Below are 16,211 nucleotides of genomic sequence, written 5' to 3' on the forward strand. Positions count from 1 at the left end.
AAAGCATTGGGTAGAAGGTGTGGCCTCAGCCTCAGATTGACAATTGGCCCATCCCATTGCTAAGACCGCTGTTGCTATGGCACCCTTCGCAGTCATAGAGTAGGCAAAGAACAGCTGCCTCAAAAAGCTTGCAGTGTGAATGGCAGGCCTGCAAGCTGGATTAGGGGCAGATGTACTGAGAGCTTTGGCTCCAAAAAATCTCCTGGGAGATTCCTCTGCATTGGCACCCCTTCAGTGATCTGGGAGGAAAAGAGGGCAGGAAGGCGATCTCCCCAGAAGTCTGCCTCCCAACTCTGCTTTCTGTCCAAAATGCTTCCTGTGCAGATGTCAGGAATTGAACCCAGGGGGGGGGGGGCCAAAAGAAACCCATGCAATGAGAGACCCTCCCAGGAACTCCCACGAGATCCTCCCACCACTTATGCCGAGGAGCTGCTCTGGATGAAGGAGGCGGCAGTGGGAGTTGCAGCTTTCCAGAATGTGGGTGGCTTCCACTGTATTGTCTGACCATGGGTCACTCTGTCTATAAGCCGAGCAGTTATGATGAAGGCTTAGAGGGGCAGTTCTTACCCTTGATCGGGGTGAGGGACAGAGAAGCAGTCAGTCAGTCCCCGCTCCTAGCATTCGCCAGTTTGCCTGTTAAGTTCAGATCAGTTTCTATTGGTGGGAGAACATCTTACACATGTTCGCACATTACATGACAGCACACCCAGACCATTCACTGCTCCAACCCTCAGCAGAAAGCCTCAGCTATCCTGGCTCCCTAATGGGTGTTCTTGTACGACATTCGGGTAACATTCATACATGACGTTGTTAGGTGTTCACTTAAAGGTGCCCAGTAGATGATTTCCTGTATGGAACCACCTGGCATTTACAACCTGCTACATGTTTCCTCCTTATTAAGATAAATTGGAATGGTAGCCGTGAGTTTTGAATTGAGCCCTTCTGTAACTCTTTGAGCAGTGCGGGATGGCGAGGGAAATCAGCATCATTTCCTCACTTGTGTGTTTGTGGAGGGTGCATGAAAGATAGATATAAGAATTTATCCGTTAGAGCCATGCTAAAATGCTGCCAGACACCTGGGCATCAGTGTCCAAAAGAGCTTTCCGCATGCCTGTAGGGATTCTGTTACCTCGTTGTGGGCCCCTCATGTGCCCCCTCCCCCCCTCCAGACGGTCGCTGCTCCAGAAGAATGAGCCGGCTTCCCTTCTGTCTGCAGGCCCTGCAGCTGCCCCGGCTTCTTGGAGTTTTCCTTAAAAGTTGTGAAAAGGCCTCGGCTCTTGCCGTATGCCAGATGGTATGGCCCTGACCTGCTTGTGTATCTTCTCTCTCGTGCTCTCTGATGAATATTCAGCTGGGGAAGGGGGTAGCTTTCCAGAGGGGTCATGGCAGGCAGCAGTGAATGGGCTGCATTTTCTAAAAAACAAAACAAAAAAGCTTGGGAGAGCAGAGAAAGAGAGCGAAAGAGAGAGAGAGAATGGGAGAACGAGGGCCATGAGAGATCTGGCTTAGGGTGGGGCTGCCAAACACCAATGGGTTGAAGGCGTGTTAGTGGGAGGAGAACCATGAGCAAAAGTAGGTTTAAATTCTAAAATGTTCTTGCTGCCCACCCAACCCTCTGATTTAGCCTGCAAATTCCACTGCATCAGTTGCTGTTGCTGACCCCCAATTGTCACAGCCCCCCTTTCAGGAATGAGCTCTGTGCTATCTCAGTACCTTTTCTACCTGCCCGTGGTTTTCATACTGGGGGGAGGATCCCAAAGTGTTTCACAGCTTTCTTGCACTTGGGTCATGAAGCCAGAAGGGAACAAGATGATCAGCGGGGGCTACATGGCAAATGTGGGTTTGCCTTGGCAGAATCTGAAAAGTGTCCATGGAATAACAGCCTGTTGCTTGGTATTAAGGAATATTAAACATGGAAAAATAAAATGTTACTTTGTCCATGGGGAGTGAAGCAGGGAGTTTGTGTCCCAAAAGCAAGGTTAGGAATGGATCCTGAAAAATAAGTTTAAAAGTGGGGAGCAGGAATGACCACAGTCAAATGCTGGACCTTCAAAATCCTTTCAGATGGCAAAATAACTACCTCCTACCCACTGGTAGTTTATAACCTCCTGTACTCTGATCGGGGGGTGAGTGTCGAGGGTGGGGGAGCTGATAGTGGATATTATGGTGAACTTGCAGCTGGTTTATGGTGACCCTGTAGAGCACAAGTGTCAAACTCTCAGCTCTCCAGATGTTATGGACTACAGTTCCCATCACCCCCTGCCTGCTGGCAGGGGATGATGGGAACTGTAGTTCACAACATCTGGAGGGCCACGAGTTTGACCCCTATGCTGTAGAGTTATCAGGACAAGAGATGCTTTGCCATTTCTTTGCCAGAGTTGGTTTGCCATTTCCTGCACCTGCATTATGACCCTGTACTTCCATGATGATATCCCATCCAAATACTAACCAGGGCCAGCCCTTCTTAGCTTCTCAGATCTGCTAAGTTCGGGCTAGCTTGGCTAAGGCATGATAAACCTGGAACATGCCCACAGTTGGGCCCATGGTGGATCTTGGCTGGGCTGTCCTCTGGTTCTCTTTTTCCCTTACACAGGGCCCCCACCCGATCAGCCTACCGGCGCATGCTGGCTCACTCCCAGGCTGCAGGGTCTTGAATACCAAAGTTGTGGCATCTGTTTTGCAAGCACAAGATCTCTGGTTCTGGCAATAGGGGATGGGAAAGCCCTTGTCCTGAGAACCAGTAGAGCCACTGCCCCACTGAAGGAACAGTACTGACCTTGGTGGACCAAGGGCCTGAGATGGCAGGAGGCAGCTTCATGTGTATGTGTTCAATACTGTAATGCCGTTCTAATGGCCACCCCACCCCGCTCTTAGGGCAAGCAGTTGCCAGCCATGTGTCATAGGACATTGCGCCCAATGGAGCAGGGCTGTTAAACATCAGATGATTCATAGGGTTGCCATAGATGGGAAGCTACTTGAGTGGAACTTAACACACACACTCACTCACAGTCCGGGAGAGAGCTGGTAGCGCTTTTCATTTCAACAGTATGGGGGGGCGGGGAGCTGATCCTGCCCCTGAAGCCTGTTCAGGCACCTGTGAGGTGGTTTTGTGGGCCCAATAAGACATCTACACCTCCTGTTTGAGAATTCTGGATTAGGCCATGGGTGCACAGTTTTTGTTAGTGGTAGTAGAAAACCAGAAACTCTCCATTTCCCTGGCTGGCACCTGGTCCCAAAAGGCAAGTAGACTGCTAAAGTACCATCCACCCCCCATCCCCGCAGGCTGATCCCAGTCACTGGCTCTTAATAGGAGCTGGCTTGCCCTTTCCATCTGCCTCTCTGCCATTTCAGTGGCCTGGGCTGTGCGCACGTGGAGATTTCTTTCTTCCCGGGGGAACGAAAGGACATTTCACATATTGCGCTGTTGTAAATTGGGGGCAGGGAAGCTGCCCCTGAAAATGACCCTAATTCTGGCTTCCTGGGTCCCGCGCGGCTTCTATGTGCCCCGCTTGATTCTTGTGCACCAGCCGGGCTGGTTGCAGCTGTGACCCTGCCTGGTGAGGAAACGTCAGGAGACAGCAAAAATGTGTCTCCCCAGGACGCCTTGTCAGCGCAGGCCATCACGTGAGAAACTAGTGCCTCGTGTGTGGATCCATCCAGCTCTTACGCGCGTGTGATAAAACGGAGGGTCGGCAGTGAACGACCTGGTGCACGCGTTGGGGTTTCCAGGACACTCCAAACAGGTCGTCTGTCTGCACGCGCAAGGCCTGCCAAGCCGGGCGGGTTGGGGAAGCGGGGAAGGCGGGTGGGAAAACCCCGGTCCCGGCGCAGGGGGTGGGGCTTGTGCGCCCCTCCTTAGCTCGAGGTGCTCCGGGTGACCTCTGCCAGCCCTCCCCATCCCCGCCTTTCCGGGGCCCCGCCGCTGGCACCTCCCTCCCTCCCTCCGTCCCTCCCTCCCGCCTGGCCGCCCGCCCCGCAGAAGGATGCTGAAGGAGAAAGGGACGAAGCGGCGCGGTGGCTGGTGGCCGTCGAGGGGCTGCTGAAGGCGCGCGGCGTGCGGGGGGCACCTTGCCGAGGGCGGGATGGTGGTTTTCCTGGGCAGGAACTTGCCCTCCCTGCTGGCGCTCTTCAAGAAGAAAGGTGAGCGAGGAAGGCGCGAAGGGCGCGCAGCCCAGCCCAGCCTGAACTTTGCTGACTCGGGGAGGGAGGGGGCTCCTGGGGACGGGACTCCCCGGCCTGCTGGGTCGTGCGGCGTACTCGGGAGTCAGTCTCTCGTCTGGTTCTAGCTTTGGATTCTTCACCGGGGGGCAGAATCTAGCCCTGGGGGTGGGGGGCAGCGGCTTGGCGCGGGTCTGGCCCGAGCAGCGCGGGCAGGCGGGGTCTTTGGAACGGCTGTGCCCCCCCCCTCCTCATTCGGCGCGGGCGATGCCCAGCCTGAGAGCATCTCCCGCTATTCCCGGGCTCAGCAGAGGCTCCTGCCGCCTATTGTTATCCCGGGTGGGTGGGAGAAGTGGCCGGGGCGGGTCTCGAGATCTGAGGGTTCCTCCCCGGGCTCTCCTCTGCAGCGCTCCTGAAGCCTGGTTCGGCCTCCTGGTCCCTCCTCCCCAACCTCACGGTTTGTTTTTCTCGCCGGCTTCTGCAGGCAGAGAGACTGAGCGGAATCTGATTTGGCAGGAGAAGAGTTGGTTTTTACAGTCCGCTTTTCTCAGCCTTCAAGGGGGCTCAAAGCAGCCTGCAATCGCCTTCGCTTGCTGCACCTGCCTCTCTCTCTCTCTCTCTCTCTCTCTCCCCCCCCAACTGAAAACACATGATCAATCCCATTGCTGTGGGTTGCAAGAAGCAGTTTGTCCAGTGGTTAGAGCTAGCCTTGAAAGGTGTTGAAAGAGCCCTAAATTCTGGTGTTGAAAGAGCCCTAAATTCAGAAGTGTTCCCTGGGGCCCCAGCTCACCAGATTTCCTGAGGCAATCTGGTTTTCTGTTCCTGAAACATAGTTATAACAATGGCGATCTACCTTACAGGGTTGTTGGAAATGTTACTGGGACAATATTTAGGCTGGATACAGAACAGATTTTCCATCAGCTGAATGGGTCTTTCTTGCCTGTCTACCATCTGTAGGAAATGTTGCTTCTGGGGCAAGGAGACACTGAGGAATGACATGGGTAGGGGTCTGCAGTGGGAAGGGGGAACTAATGGAAACTATCGCTTTAGTTGGATGAACTCTATGATTTTAAATACTCCATGATGGAGATAAAAATTGGAATAGGAATGAAAGAGAGAGAGAGAGAGACGATCCAGGGACCTGGGCTTAAATGTAGTCACCTTCATGGACTCATTCAGAGACCTTAAGTAAGTTTCAGTGCTAACTAAACAGAGTTATGCCCTTCTAATTCCGTTGACCTTAAAGGACATGGAAGGTTGCAGCTCTGTTTAGGATTGCCCTGCAGGTCTCTGTCGTGTTTGGTGACTCTTCTGTAGGGGCAAAGTGTAAACAGGATGAGGCAAATTAAAGTGGTGAGTACCATGCAGTGTTTGAGCCACATGTGGTCAAGAATCCTCAGCCTCACAAAACCCCATCAAGCCCAGAACAACGCAAACACATGAGCATTAGCTAATGTGACTGGAGGGAGGTATTTGAACAAGAATGAGATGTTGGGGTTCAGTTGCATGTTCGACCTCGTCCTGATCCAATTGCTGACGATTCCCTGACTAGTGTATTTTGATGAGGTTATCCAGTATCAGATAGGGAATCCCAGCCAACAGGGTTCTCTCCTGTAGAAGCAAGGCTAAATGCGAATGTCTGTGGGCATGTGCAGAGTTCCTTTTCCTGGCCAGTGAGATTTGGGTCTAGGTTGAGGGGGAAATTGCAGGCAGAAGCATTCCCGGCACCTCTCTTTAGAATAACTGAACACTGAAATTGTGGGTATCTGTTTAGAGGAGAGCTTACCTGGAAGCCAGTGGAAGGTTAAGCAAGTATCAACAGCACACAGCATGGCACGTGGCTATCGTATCCACAGGTCGGGGTTTGCCATCAAAAAGAAACCCAGCACATCCACTTAGCCCTAAGGCTGTCTAATTAATAGCCAATTAATTGCACGAGAATCAATTGACAAAATCTGTATGAATTTGAATATGGCTAGACCGTGGTTGCAAAAGGGGGAAATAGAGATGATATCTTAGCATCCTTGGGCGATTCTGTTGTATGTGATTGTTATGCAGCATCCTTGCTATTGGGTGCTTTGGCCCTCCTGCATATTCACTCCCCCCACCCACACAGTACACGCACACTCTTGTGTGGCTTTCCGAGATTCCTACGTGGTTTCCTTTGCCTTTAAGAGTGGCGTGCATTTGGGAGGGAATCTGTGCTGTTTTGGTTTTGCTGGAGAACAGAGGATGGATGGGATGGATGAATATGAGAGAAAGCTACTCGCTGAGTATTGATCTTCCTGCTGAACTGAGAACAAAGATTGGCTGAGCGGGGAGAGAATGGCAGACTCCTTATCCGTGTTGAGTCAGCATCTCTAGGCCTGGAGGGGTCTCAGTGACCTTGGACAAACCGTTCAAGGAGATTGTTCTAGGGCTGGCTCAGCCAGTCATGTGTAAACAAGCAAACCCCAGCAATCCAATATTGCTAAGCCAATTCTGACTGTCCATTTTATGATGGGTCTCTCCAGATGATCTTGGGCCAGACAGCAGTGAGATGATCCCTTTTCTATCATAACCGATCAGCAGTAGGAATTTTTAGCAGTTCAGATTGCTGGCTTTGTGTGTGTTTGTAGTGGTACTGCTGAGCCCTGGAACGTCTTGATTGTCCTTTCCACTGTTGCCCTCAGGCAGAGCTACCTCTAAACTCCAGACTCCAGGGGCTTTCAGCAAGGGAAGCCCCCTTTGCTTCCAGCAGTATCTGTTGTTAGGCATTTGAGTGGTATCTACAGAGGTGAAAGCCCAGGAAAAGACAGAAACATTTTGGGGAGACATTTTTTTCCCCTTCAAGGACTTTTCCCAGTTCTTTCTAAATGGCAAAATCAAAAAAATTAAACATCACTAAATATGCTCCCTTGAAATTCTTTTTGGGAATAAGTGAAATGCTTTTAAAGACCAGATTTTATTCATTCAGTTAGTATGAGGATTTGTAATGCAGCCTACAGCATCAGAGAATGATCGTTCCTTTATTTTGAAAACATAAACATATGACTTATTTTCAAGAATATATTTTTTAATTGGATCAATTTTGTCCACAATTAATATTTTATGGTGGGACTGTTGTTGAAGAGCAGAAGGGTTGTTGCAGAGTTCAGGTTTATAACAGGTGTGTGTGTTTAACTCTATATCCAAATATGCTAGTGTACCCTTTTCCATCAAAAGATCTAAGTGCGGTTAAATGTTTTGTGGCGGAAGTTAAAGCAGCGGGTTTCCACAGGTGAGAACAATCCCAATCTGTAATCATTTATTAAATTTATTATTAATAATAATAATGAAATTATTTAAAACAACTGGACATGATCTTTCCACCCCCACCACCCCCACACACACACTTTGGTTTTTGGAAGGGGTGGGTTGGAGTTTATACCCATATTGTGGCTTCCATGTTACCCTTTGCAGCAGAAGACAGTACAATATTGGAAAAGTGGGGGGATATTGTCATGTTTTACTGAGCTGCACATTTTGTACATCTTTCCAGTGGAAACCATGCTATGGAGGAAATGGTGTTTTTTAATTTTTGCAAAAATTGAAATGCGTGGTGAAAGCATAAGCCGGAGAGAAGGGGCGGAAAGAGCTCATTTTTCCTGGCCTTTCCCTCTTCTTCCCAGATAGTTGTGCAGCCCGAACATCAGTTTCAAAAGATCTTGTTGCAGCGTTCAATAGCAGAACATTGGAGGCGCAGGGGTTTTGGGCGTGTTTGCAAGATATGTGTTTGCAGGGAGCGTGGTGAGCATCATTCCACCCACATTCAAGGTGGTTTATTGGTAAGAGGGCAACTCTGGCCAAGGCTGGGTTTTAAAGGGCCCAGTTGTACGTCCGATGTTGCAATCTCGTGTCCTCTGCATGCTAGTGAGCCGCGTATAGTATTTGCGTGGGGTTTGATTGCTTGTTGCTCTTTCTGCTGGTGGCTCTTTTAAGTTTCTGACCTTTTGTTTGTTTGAGTCCTGTTGATTGGGACGTGAGAAGTTTCCTATGACATTTTCCACACACCCCCAACAGTGGCCGCCCGGGGCACCTATCCCCACCCAGTCCTGTGGAAGCTATGCCACTTGCTTCACTGTTCTGTGCAGTATGTTAGACAGCTGGAGCCAAAGAGAATAAATATATTCACTGTAGGGGACTAGAAACTTGCTTTCATTTTTAAAAACAAAATGTACCGATGCTCTGCCAAAATGTTAAGCTGGAAAGACAAGCATCAGCCATTTGTGACTTGCTGGCTTCATCCCCTGGCAGTCCATAGCTGGTGTTCGCACAACTCAATGGGCCTGCCAGCATGGAGCTCAGAGGCTGGTCCCGTGGGTCACAGGGGAGGTGGAGATAGTCTTGGCAAGGAATGGCTTCCTGGGAGTCAGGAAGCCTTGAGGTTTCCTGCTCAGTAGCATTGCGATACCTTTTTATACTCTCTTATTTTAGGAATTTGCCTTTTTCTTTCCTGAAACCCTTTTTTCAATAAATCCAGGTGAATTTTTTTAAAAGAAAGCATTGGGATGGGCGTGAGTGGTGCGCTCTCTCCATACCAGACAGGAATAACAGCACCCAAATCCCCACTTTGGAAGCCACGCAACTATAGCCGCCGCCACTGGAAAAGGCAGATGTGTCGAACCACCTGATTTTATTGTGCTCAGCCTTTCCCCCTCCCTCCCCGGCCTGCCCCCTCCTTCTGGTAGGGAAATATGCCAAGTGCTGCCCTTTTAAACCAGACTGGCCAGCAGGCTTTTTGTGCGTGCGCAAGGTGCTCAGATATTTCTGGCACTGGTCATGTGATCCCACCCTGGGGTGCTTCTGCTGATTCAGTTCCCTTGTTTTAAAGGCACAGGCTTTGGACATACAGGGTGGAGAAGGGAGGGAGAAAGGCAGGTGTCAGATCTCACCTGTGTCGGTGGAGGGCAGGCAGGCTGTAAGGGGATCCAAACGGGTGTCATGGTTACAGGAGGCTGTGTTGGAGCTCAAGCCCAGCTGAGTCCCACGAGCTTCACTGGATACGTGTGCGTAATTTATTTGTTTTGGAAAGGGAGCATCCTGCCACCCAAACAACGTATAAACCACAGGGAAGACATTAAAAACTTAGCTGCAACATTCACTTCGGGCTACCATTTGGGAGCCATTTACTGCATTGTAGGGCACTTCCGCACATGCAGAATAATGCACTTTCAGTCCACTTTTGCAATTGTTTGCAAGTGGATTTTGCTATTTTGCACTGTAAAATCAATCTGCAAAGTGCATTGGAAGTGCATTATTCTGCATGTGCATAAGTGCCCGTAGAGATGGCAGGGGCCGTGACTGAGTGGTGGAGCACCTGGTCAGCAGACAGACAGTTCAGTCCTCAGCATCTCCAGTTAAAAAAGGACAATTTAAATCACTAGTAAGACAATTTAAATCATGGTTTTCTAGATAAAGACTCATTCTTGCTGGTATAAGATTAATATTTACCTCCAGATTAAGGTTTCATTTTTAGAATAATAACTTTTCAGATTAGTTTTTCAGTTATATCAAAACAGCAATGATTTGATATACTATTAGAAATACATAGATAGATAGTTGTGAAATTATTGCGAGTTGAACTATCTCCAGTGTTTTTTTCAGGCCACTGGACTTTGTATTTGTTTGTTGCAGTTTTTGCATGCCGGCCTGCCTTACCCATCGGTAGAGGAGCTTCATTACAATATTCCCAAATTGGATCTCTTTTAGAGCCTGCTGCCATCATAGATTCTCTTCCACAGAGAGGATAATATGATAAACCTCAGGCTATACACACAAAGCTTCCAAGACTTGTGGAGTCGTCTGCTCAAAAGGTTTCACATTTATTTCTGCTGCTTGCCTCTCCCTCCTCAAACTTAGCTCCTTGTGCAGATGTATTCCATCAGGAGTTAGTTCCTAAAGTGGCTGAGTGCCCCCATCTCTGTGTTATAGTGCACAGGTGTCAAACTCGCGGCACTCCAGATGTTATGGACTACAGCATCACGCTGGCAGGGGATGATGGGAACTGTAGTCCATAACATCTGGAGGGCCGCGAGTTTGACACCAGCATTATAGTGCATATCAAGAATGCATTAAATCCAGATGACTCCCTTAGGAACCTAGAAGATGGGTCTGTCTGCATGTCCACATTTCCAGACCACCATCATTGCATCCGGACCTTGATTTCTAGCCTTGGGCAGTTGCTATTTGCCTTGGTCTGCAGAGTGACAGCTGAGTCCTAGAAAGAACGGCCTGCCATTGACTTGTGGACAGGGTGTCATTCCAGTAGTTCTCGACTGGGGCTGGGGGAAGGGATGGGTTGAGGATTCTGGGATAAAATTGAAGACAGAAGGCTTTAAGGAATCCTGCCAGAGTTTCAGAGACTGAAGCCGTTGATGGTGTGAATGAAGTACCCGGCTAAGCTCCATGTTCTCTGCTTGCAGGTGCCACAAAGTCTGACAATGACAAGCGACTGAGTGTCCAGTACAGAGCAGGGACGGAACAGCCCGACAATGTCTTCTTCCCCTGCAACCGCGCTCCCCACCTGGAGGAGCTGCACATCCAGGCCCAGGCTGGGCTCAAGTCTCTGCAAAACCAAGGTATCATCCGTCGAATTGGGGCAGGGAGGGGAGAGGAGCTTCTAGTTTGGACCCCCTTGTCAACATCTGTTGTGCTGCGTCCCTGCCTCCATAACTAGTAGCCCTGCTCCTTCTTCTCTGCCTGAGATTGCCCTCTGCACTGGGAGTGGATGGTTGATGGGGCCTACGGGATACCCTTGCCACCAGGTTTGTTCTGCCCACCCATGCACATGCCCTCAAAAGGTGACCGGATCCTGTTGTGGAATTGTGGCAGGTAGCCACGTCACCCGCTGGGACAGGATTCAGTAACAGCAGGCCTGGTTCACAGTGCAGAAGGAGAGCTTCAGAGCTGCACGAAACTCTCCATAAGACTTGTCTAAAAATAACGCGAAGTGGGGAAAAGGAGAACATTTCTGTTCCCCACTTTAACAACAGAAGTCCAAAGATAGCGTCTGCACAGCCGGAAAGCTTGCTTATTGGTTGGCCCCTTTTCTGGGGTGGCAGCCGGGGTGGGGAGTTTCTTTGCTCCCACATATGGCATTTTGGGATGTTTTTCTCCCCTCCACCCTCACCAGAGATAAAACGGCATTGGCCAAGCGTGTGTTTGCAGTGATGTCGGGGTGGAGAGGTTGCAGGAGCAGAGCAGAGTCCAGTGTGCGTGTGGGGCGGCTGGCTTAGAAGGACACAGAACTGGGCCCGCTCTCTGTGCTGTCCTTTACTGTGGGGTCCAGTCACAGACAGGTGTCTCCAGAAGGCTGTTTGGGGACTCTCTTTTCCCAGGACTGCAAGAAAGAGAAGCAAGAGGAATAGCATCCCTCCCTGTGTTGCCCCTCCTCCCCTCCCCCAGCATTTCATCCGAGGGATCCTAATTCTGGGTTGGGAAATTCCCGGGAGATTAGGTGGGTGGAACCTAGAGAGGGAAGTGTTTAGGGAGGGGAGGGACCTCAGTGGGGTATAATACCATAGAGTCCACCCTCCAAAGCAGCCATTTTTTCCAGGGGAACTGACCTCTGTACTCTGGAGATCAGTTACAATTCTGGGAGATATCCAGTTTCCACTGGGAGGTGGGCAATACAGTTACAGTTGTGGAGGATCAAGATGGATGCCACCATTCCACAGGCGACTGACGTTCCTCCTGTTTCCTTCTAGAGAAACACAAGCAGACCAAACGGGCCTGGGATCAAAGCGACACCAACAGCATCCAGGTAAGCAGCTTTCCTCAGGGCAGCCTCCCAGAGATGCCCCACTGGGGTGATGGGGCCTCTGTCGGCTTGCCGGCAGCAGCTTCACCATAGTGCCTGCCTCCCCTTGGCTCAGAAGACCAGTCAGGCACATGGTGGGTGATTTTCCTGCTTCTTCAGCGGAGTCCGTGGTTGGGAGATCTATGGTTGTAGTGGCAGGGTTAGAGAGCTGTCTGCATCGTGAGTCGTGGCAGCAGCAGTAAAATCCCCAATTTTGCACCACTGAAGGGTGCCTGAGAGAATGCAGCAGCTTGGGGATCCTGAAAGAGGGTTGTACGTGTGTCCAGCTTGCCTGAGGAAGCGGCCTGGCAAATTGAGATTGATCTGTACCTAACTGGGAAGGTGGGGGAGGGTGTAGCTCTCTTCCTGGCTTTCCCTGTTATGTGTACCTTCGGCTGAGATCAGCTGCACTTTCTCCCTTTGCTTGGTTACAGCAAGTTCCCATGCAAACTATGCCTACCCTTCCCCCGTGCTGGGATTGTTCTCTCCCCAGCTGGCCCTGTCTGTGTCCCAGGTATGTTTACTTAAGCAAATGGACTGCTTCCATTTAATGTTTACTTGAGTAACCCTTTTGGGCTTCAGGAAGCAGAGCCAAGCAGTCTAGAGGGGGTCACCTATCTCCAGTGAAGATCATGGAGCCTTCCATTCTCAACCTTCCAGGTATCCTCAGTCTGGGAGTGTGATCTGTTAAATGCAAGCAAGGGTGCAGTCTTCAATTAGTTGAGGGAGAGCCAGCGTAGTGCGGTGGTTAAGAGCGGTGGACTCTAAACGGCAGAACTGGGTTTGATTCCCCACTCCTCCATATGAAGCCTGCTGGGTGACCTAGGGCTAGTCACAGTTCTCTCAGAACTCACTCAGCCCCACTTATCTCACAAGGTGTCTGTTGTGGAGAGAGGAAGGGAAGGCGGTTGTAAGTCACTTAGAGACTGCTTACAGGAAGAAAGGGGGGGTATACATCCAAACTTCTTCTTTATCAGCTACAGCTTTAATTACTGATTTGAAAAGTATCTTCTTAAAAATATCTTTCCTTTGCAAACGAGTCTGGAGTTCCAAAGCCAGTCACTGACTTGGGGAAAGTAACTCTCAAACTCTACAGTTTTTAAACCAAGACTCTGCATTCAGGGAGCCTAAATTCTAAGCCAAGAAAAGTAGAAATCGGTAATCTTGACTGAAAAGTGAGCAGTTACTTTCTGTAACTTATATTGATTGATTGATTTGATTTGATTTGGTATACCGCCCTATCCCCAAAGGGCTCTGGGCAGTGTACAACATAAGACCTCATACATAAAATCATCATAAAACACAAGTATCACAAGAGGAGCGAATTAATAACTAGTCAATAAATAAACCTATAGTTAATATTCAAGCTCCATGAACTATAAAATTTAATCCCATTAAAACAGCGATTATTTCATAACATTGGCATCCCACGAAAAACCCTTACTTAAACCCTCCCAAAAAGGAGGAGGGGGGAACTTGCCCTGTTTTGTACACTTCTTTTCTTTGCAAATGAAGGCATTGGGTGGGCGAGGGGGTGTCTGCAGGATACTGAAGCCCTTACCTTTATCAGCCCTGAAGCATCTTTGCTAGCAACTCTTCTGATGTCTCAGTTTTCACCAGATATTGCCCACATACTTTGACATGTATCTTCATATCTTCACGAGGGCTAGAAGCTTAGTTGTTTATCTTAACGATAACGAAAGTGGAAATTCTCGACTTTACAACTCCTGGATAGCAGAGGGGACTGTTTCCATAGAACTGCCACGATTAACCTTTTCATTGCCTTGCTAGCCTTTTCACATGCTTTGAATATCAACAAAACATTAGATAAGGCTGCTTTAGTTAAGAAGATGTATCAGGCATGTGCAAAGCACATTCCCACAATTATAGTCTTCTCCTGTCTTTGTCAGTTTTTGGAGTGAGCCCCAACAGATATTTGCACATATTTGTGAGGCCGGTTTTACCACTAATATGCTTCCACCACCCCCCTACCCCCACAAAAGAAAAAGAAAGGAAACTTGTTACATGCATGTTCTTCACCTCTGATATGCTTCCCCCCCACCCCCCCACCCCCCCAAAAAAAGGAAAGAAAAAGAAAGGAAACTTGTTACATGCATGTCCTTCTGTTCTAAAAGGAATATTGAACTTTTGGAAACAAGGCAAAAAGGGTTTAACATCAAAGTGCAATTGACTAGCAGCACCATCTAGTGGTCAGACATGGTATTTCTTTCTGCAACTGTCTCCAGTTTATTTCCTAGAGAAGAGAGGTCTGGCAGGAAGAGTCTTTGGGGGTAATTAGGATCTGGTATTTTCCCTTTGGAAGGGTTCCTGCTAGACTATGCATCTGACTAGGTTGCCTTCAAACTGCTGCTGAAGGTCTCAAATATCAGCAGAGTCTGGCAGTATTTTTTAGGATCTCGGGGGAATCACATTCTCCATTCTCTTCTTTTCTTTTGGACTCAACACAGTCTTCCCGCTCATCCACAGAGGGGGATAACCTCTCGATCCAAAGCAAGACTCCATCGTGCACGACAGAGAATTCAGAGGATGCGCTTTCTGTCCGCTCGGAGATGATACAGCGGAAAGGTACTACCGTATGCCGAAGGCCTGAGGGGAAAGGGTTGGAGGCATGGTATTGTTTACTCACTCACAAGAGCTGTATTGACATTGAGCAGGGGGGAATGTGTCTTCTGCTTCCAACTGGAATACTGAAATGGCAGCACATTGCAGAGATTAGAAGCAGTCCCTTGGAGAAAGGGCCACGGTGTAAATTTGAGGTGCAGGGATGCCCTTGCTTGCCATCTTCCAAGTTCTCCTCCCACTCCGGACTTGTCTCTGAATTCCTTTCATATAGGAGATTCCATGTGGCCAGGCGGGTATCTTTCTTCTGTTGCCCAGAGTAAAAATCTGGGCAAAAGACCTTTGCTGTGCTTCAGTAATATCCCTGAGCTGTGGGTCTGGCCAGTAACTCACAGAGTAAATAATAAAATAAAGCTTTATTGAAAGAAATGGCAAAAATAAATAATAAATAATAATAGTAAATTATTATTAAATAATAAAATAAAGCTTTATTATTAAATAATAAAATAAAGCTTTATTGAAAGAAATGGCAAAAAATCCTTTAAACAACAGAATTGCAGCTTGTGACAAAAGGGATACATAAAAACGAAGATGCTGGCTAACTGACATACTTACTGTTCCCTATCAGTTTAGATGTTCAGCATGACAAGGCTTAATAGGCATATACAAAGTTTCTTCTACAGGAACAAGAAGGGGGGAAGGAAAAAGAGAAACAGAAAGAGTTGAACATAAGGCACCCTTTACTCCCACTGGCTTTAACTCCGCTCCCCTCCTGCCTTGCAGGCTCCACTTTTCGGCCACATGATTCATTCCCCAAATCCTCAATGAAGGGCGAGAAGAGAAGGAGAGACCGGAGGACGACAGTTCTTGGCCTTCCCCAACATGTGCAGAAAGAGCTGGGTAAGTCCTCCTGTAGGCAAAAAAATGGGGCGGCGGGAGATTGAGGTTTTGCACTTACGAACTATGTTGCCATTTTAATCTTACCGGTCAGTTTAGGAAATGACTTTCGCCAGGTGTTCTGGTCGCTCACATTAGAGTTTGGAAGATGGAGGACCATTTGAGGAAGAACCAAACAAGCATACACATCTGCTTGGAATAATTGGTTCAGTGCCATTAATACACAAAGAACTTTACAGTGTTAGTTCTCGTTCTTGCAACCATCTCGTCAGTTTGTAAACTATTAGTGTTTTCCGAGTTGTATGGCCGTGTTCCAGTAGCATTTTCTCCTGACGTTTCGTCTGCATCTGTGGCTGGCATCTTCAGAGGGTCTGATGGTAGTAAAGCAAGTGGGGGAAAGAACCAGGGTGTCTAGGGTGGGGGAAAGAACCATTTTCATTGGTTAGAAGTGTTAAGGGTTGCAGGCAAAACGTCAGGAGAAAATGCTATTGGAACACGGCCATGCAATCAGGAAAACCCACAACACACTAGTGATTCTGGCTGTGAAAGCCTTCGACAATACTTTGTGAACGATTGTTCCATGAAACTGAGGCTGAGAACTAGTTACTTGTTCAAAGCCACCTGTAGAGTTTTATGTCCAAGCTGGGATTGGACCTCCCATCTTTCCAAATCCAACAGTCACTCCATTGTATTGTCGAAGGCTTTCATGGCCGGAATCACTTGGGTGCTGTGTGGTTTCTGGGCTGTATGGCCGTGT

The 16,211-nt window shown here is 48.6% G+C and overlaps 1 protein-coding gene across 2 annotated transcripts in view; it reads left to right on the forward strand.

Annotated features, from left to right (window-relative positions):
- The window catches only part of KIAA1522 (KIAA1522 ortholog), a 47,770-nt gene that overhangs the window by 20,594 nt on the left and 10,965 nt on the right, over window positions 1–16,211 (forward strand). Inside the window, exons 1-5 of one of the 2 annotated variants that reach the window (XM_048500475.1) lie at window positions 3,883–4,140; window positions 10,602–10,757; window positions 11,886–11,941; window positions 14,446–14,563; window positions 15,341–15,457. In XM_048500475.1, the coding sequence (XP_048356432.1) occupies window positions 4,083–4,140; window positions 10,602–10,757; window positions 11,886–11,941; window positions 14,446–14,563; window positions 15,341–15,457 (505 nt within the window). In that variant the 5' untranslated portion in view covers window positions 3,883–4,082. Of the gene's footprint in view, window positions 1–3,882; window positions 4,141–10,601; window positions 10,758–11,885; window positions 11,942–14,445; window positions 14,564–15,340; window positions 15,458–16,211 lie in introns of those variants that run through there. The other variant, XM_048500474.1, reaches the window with a different exon arrangement.

Source organism: Sphaerodactylus townsendi, linkage group LG06, assembly GCF_021028975.2.
Source record: "Sphaerodactylus townsendi isolate TG3544 linkage group LG06, MPM_Stown_v2.3, whole genome shotgun sequence".
Classification (NCBI taxonomy): Eukaryota; Metazoa; Chordata; class Lepidosauria; order Squamata; family Sphaerodactylidae; genus Sphaerodactylus; species Sphaerodactylus townsendi.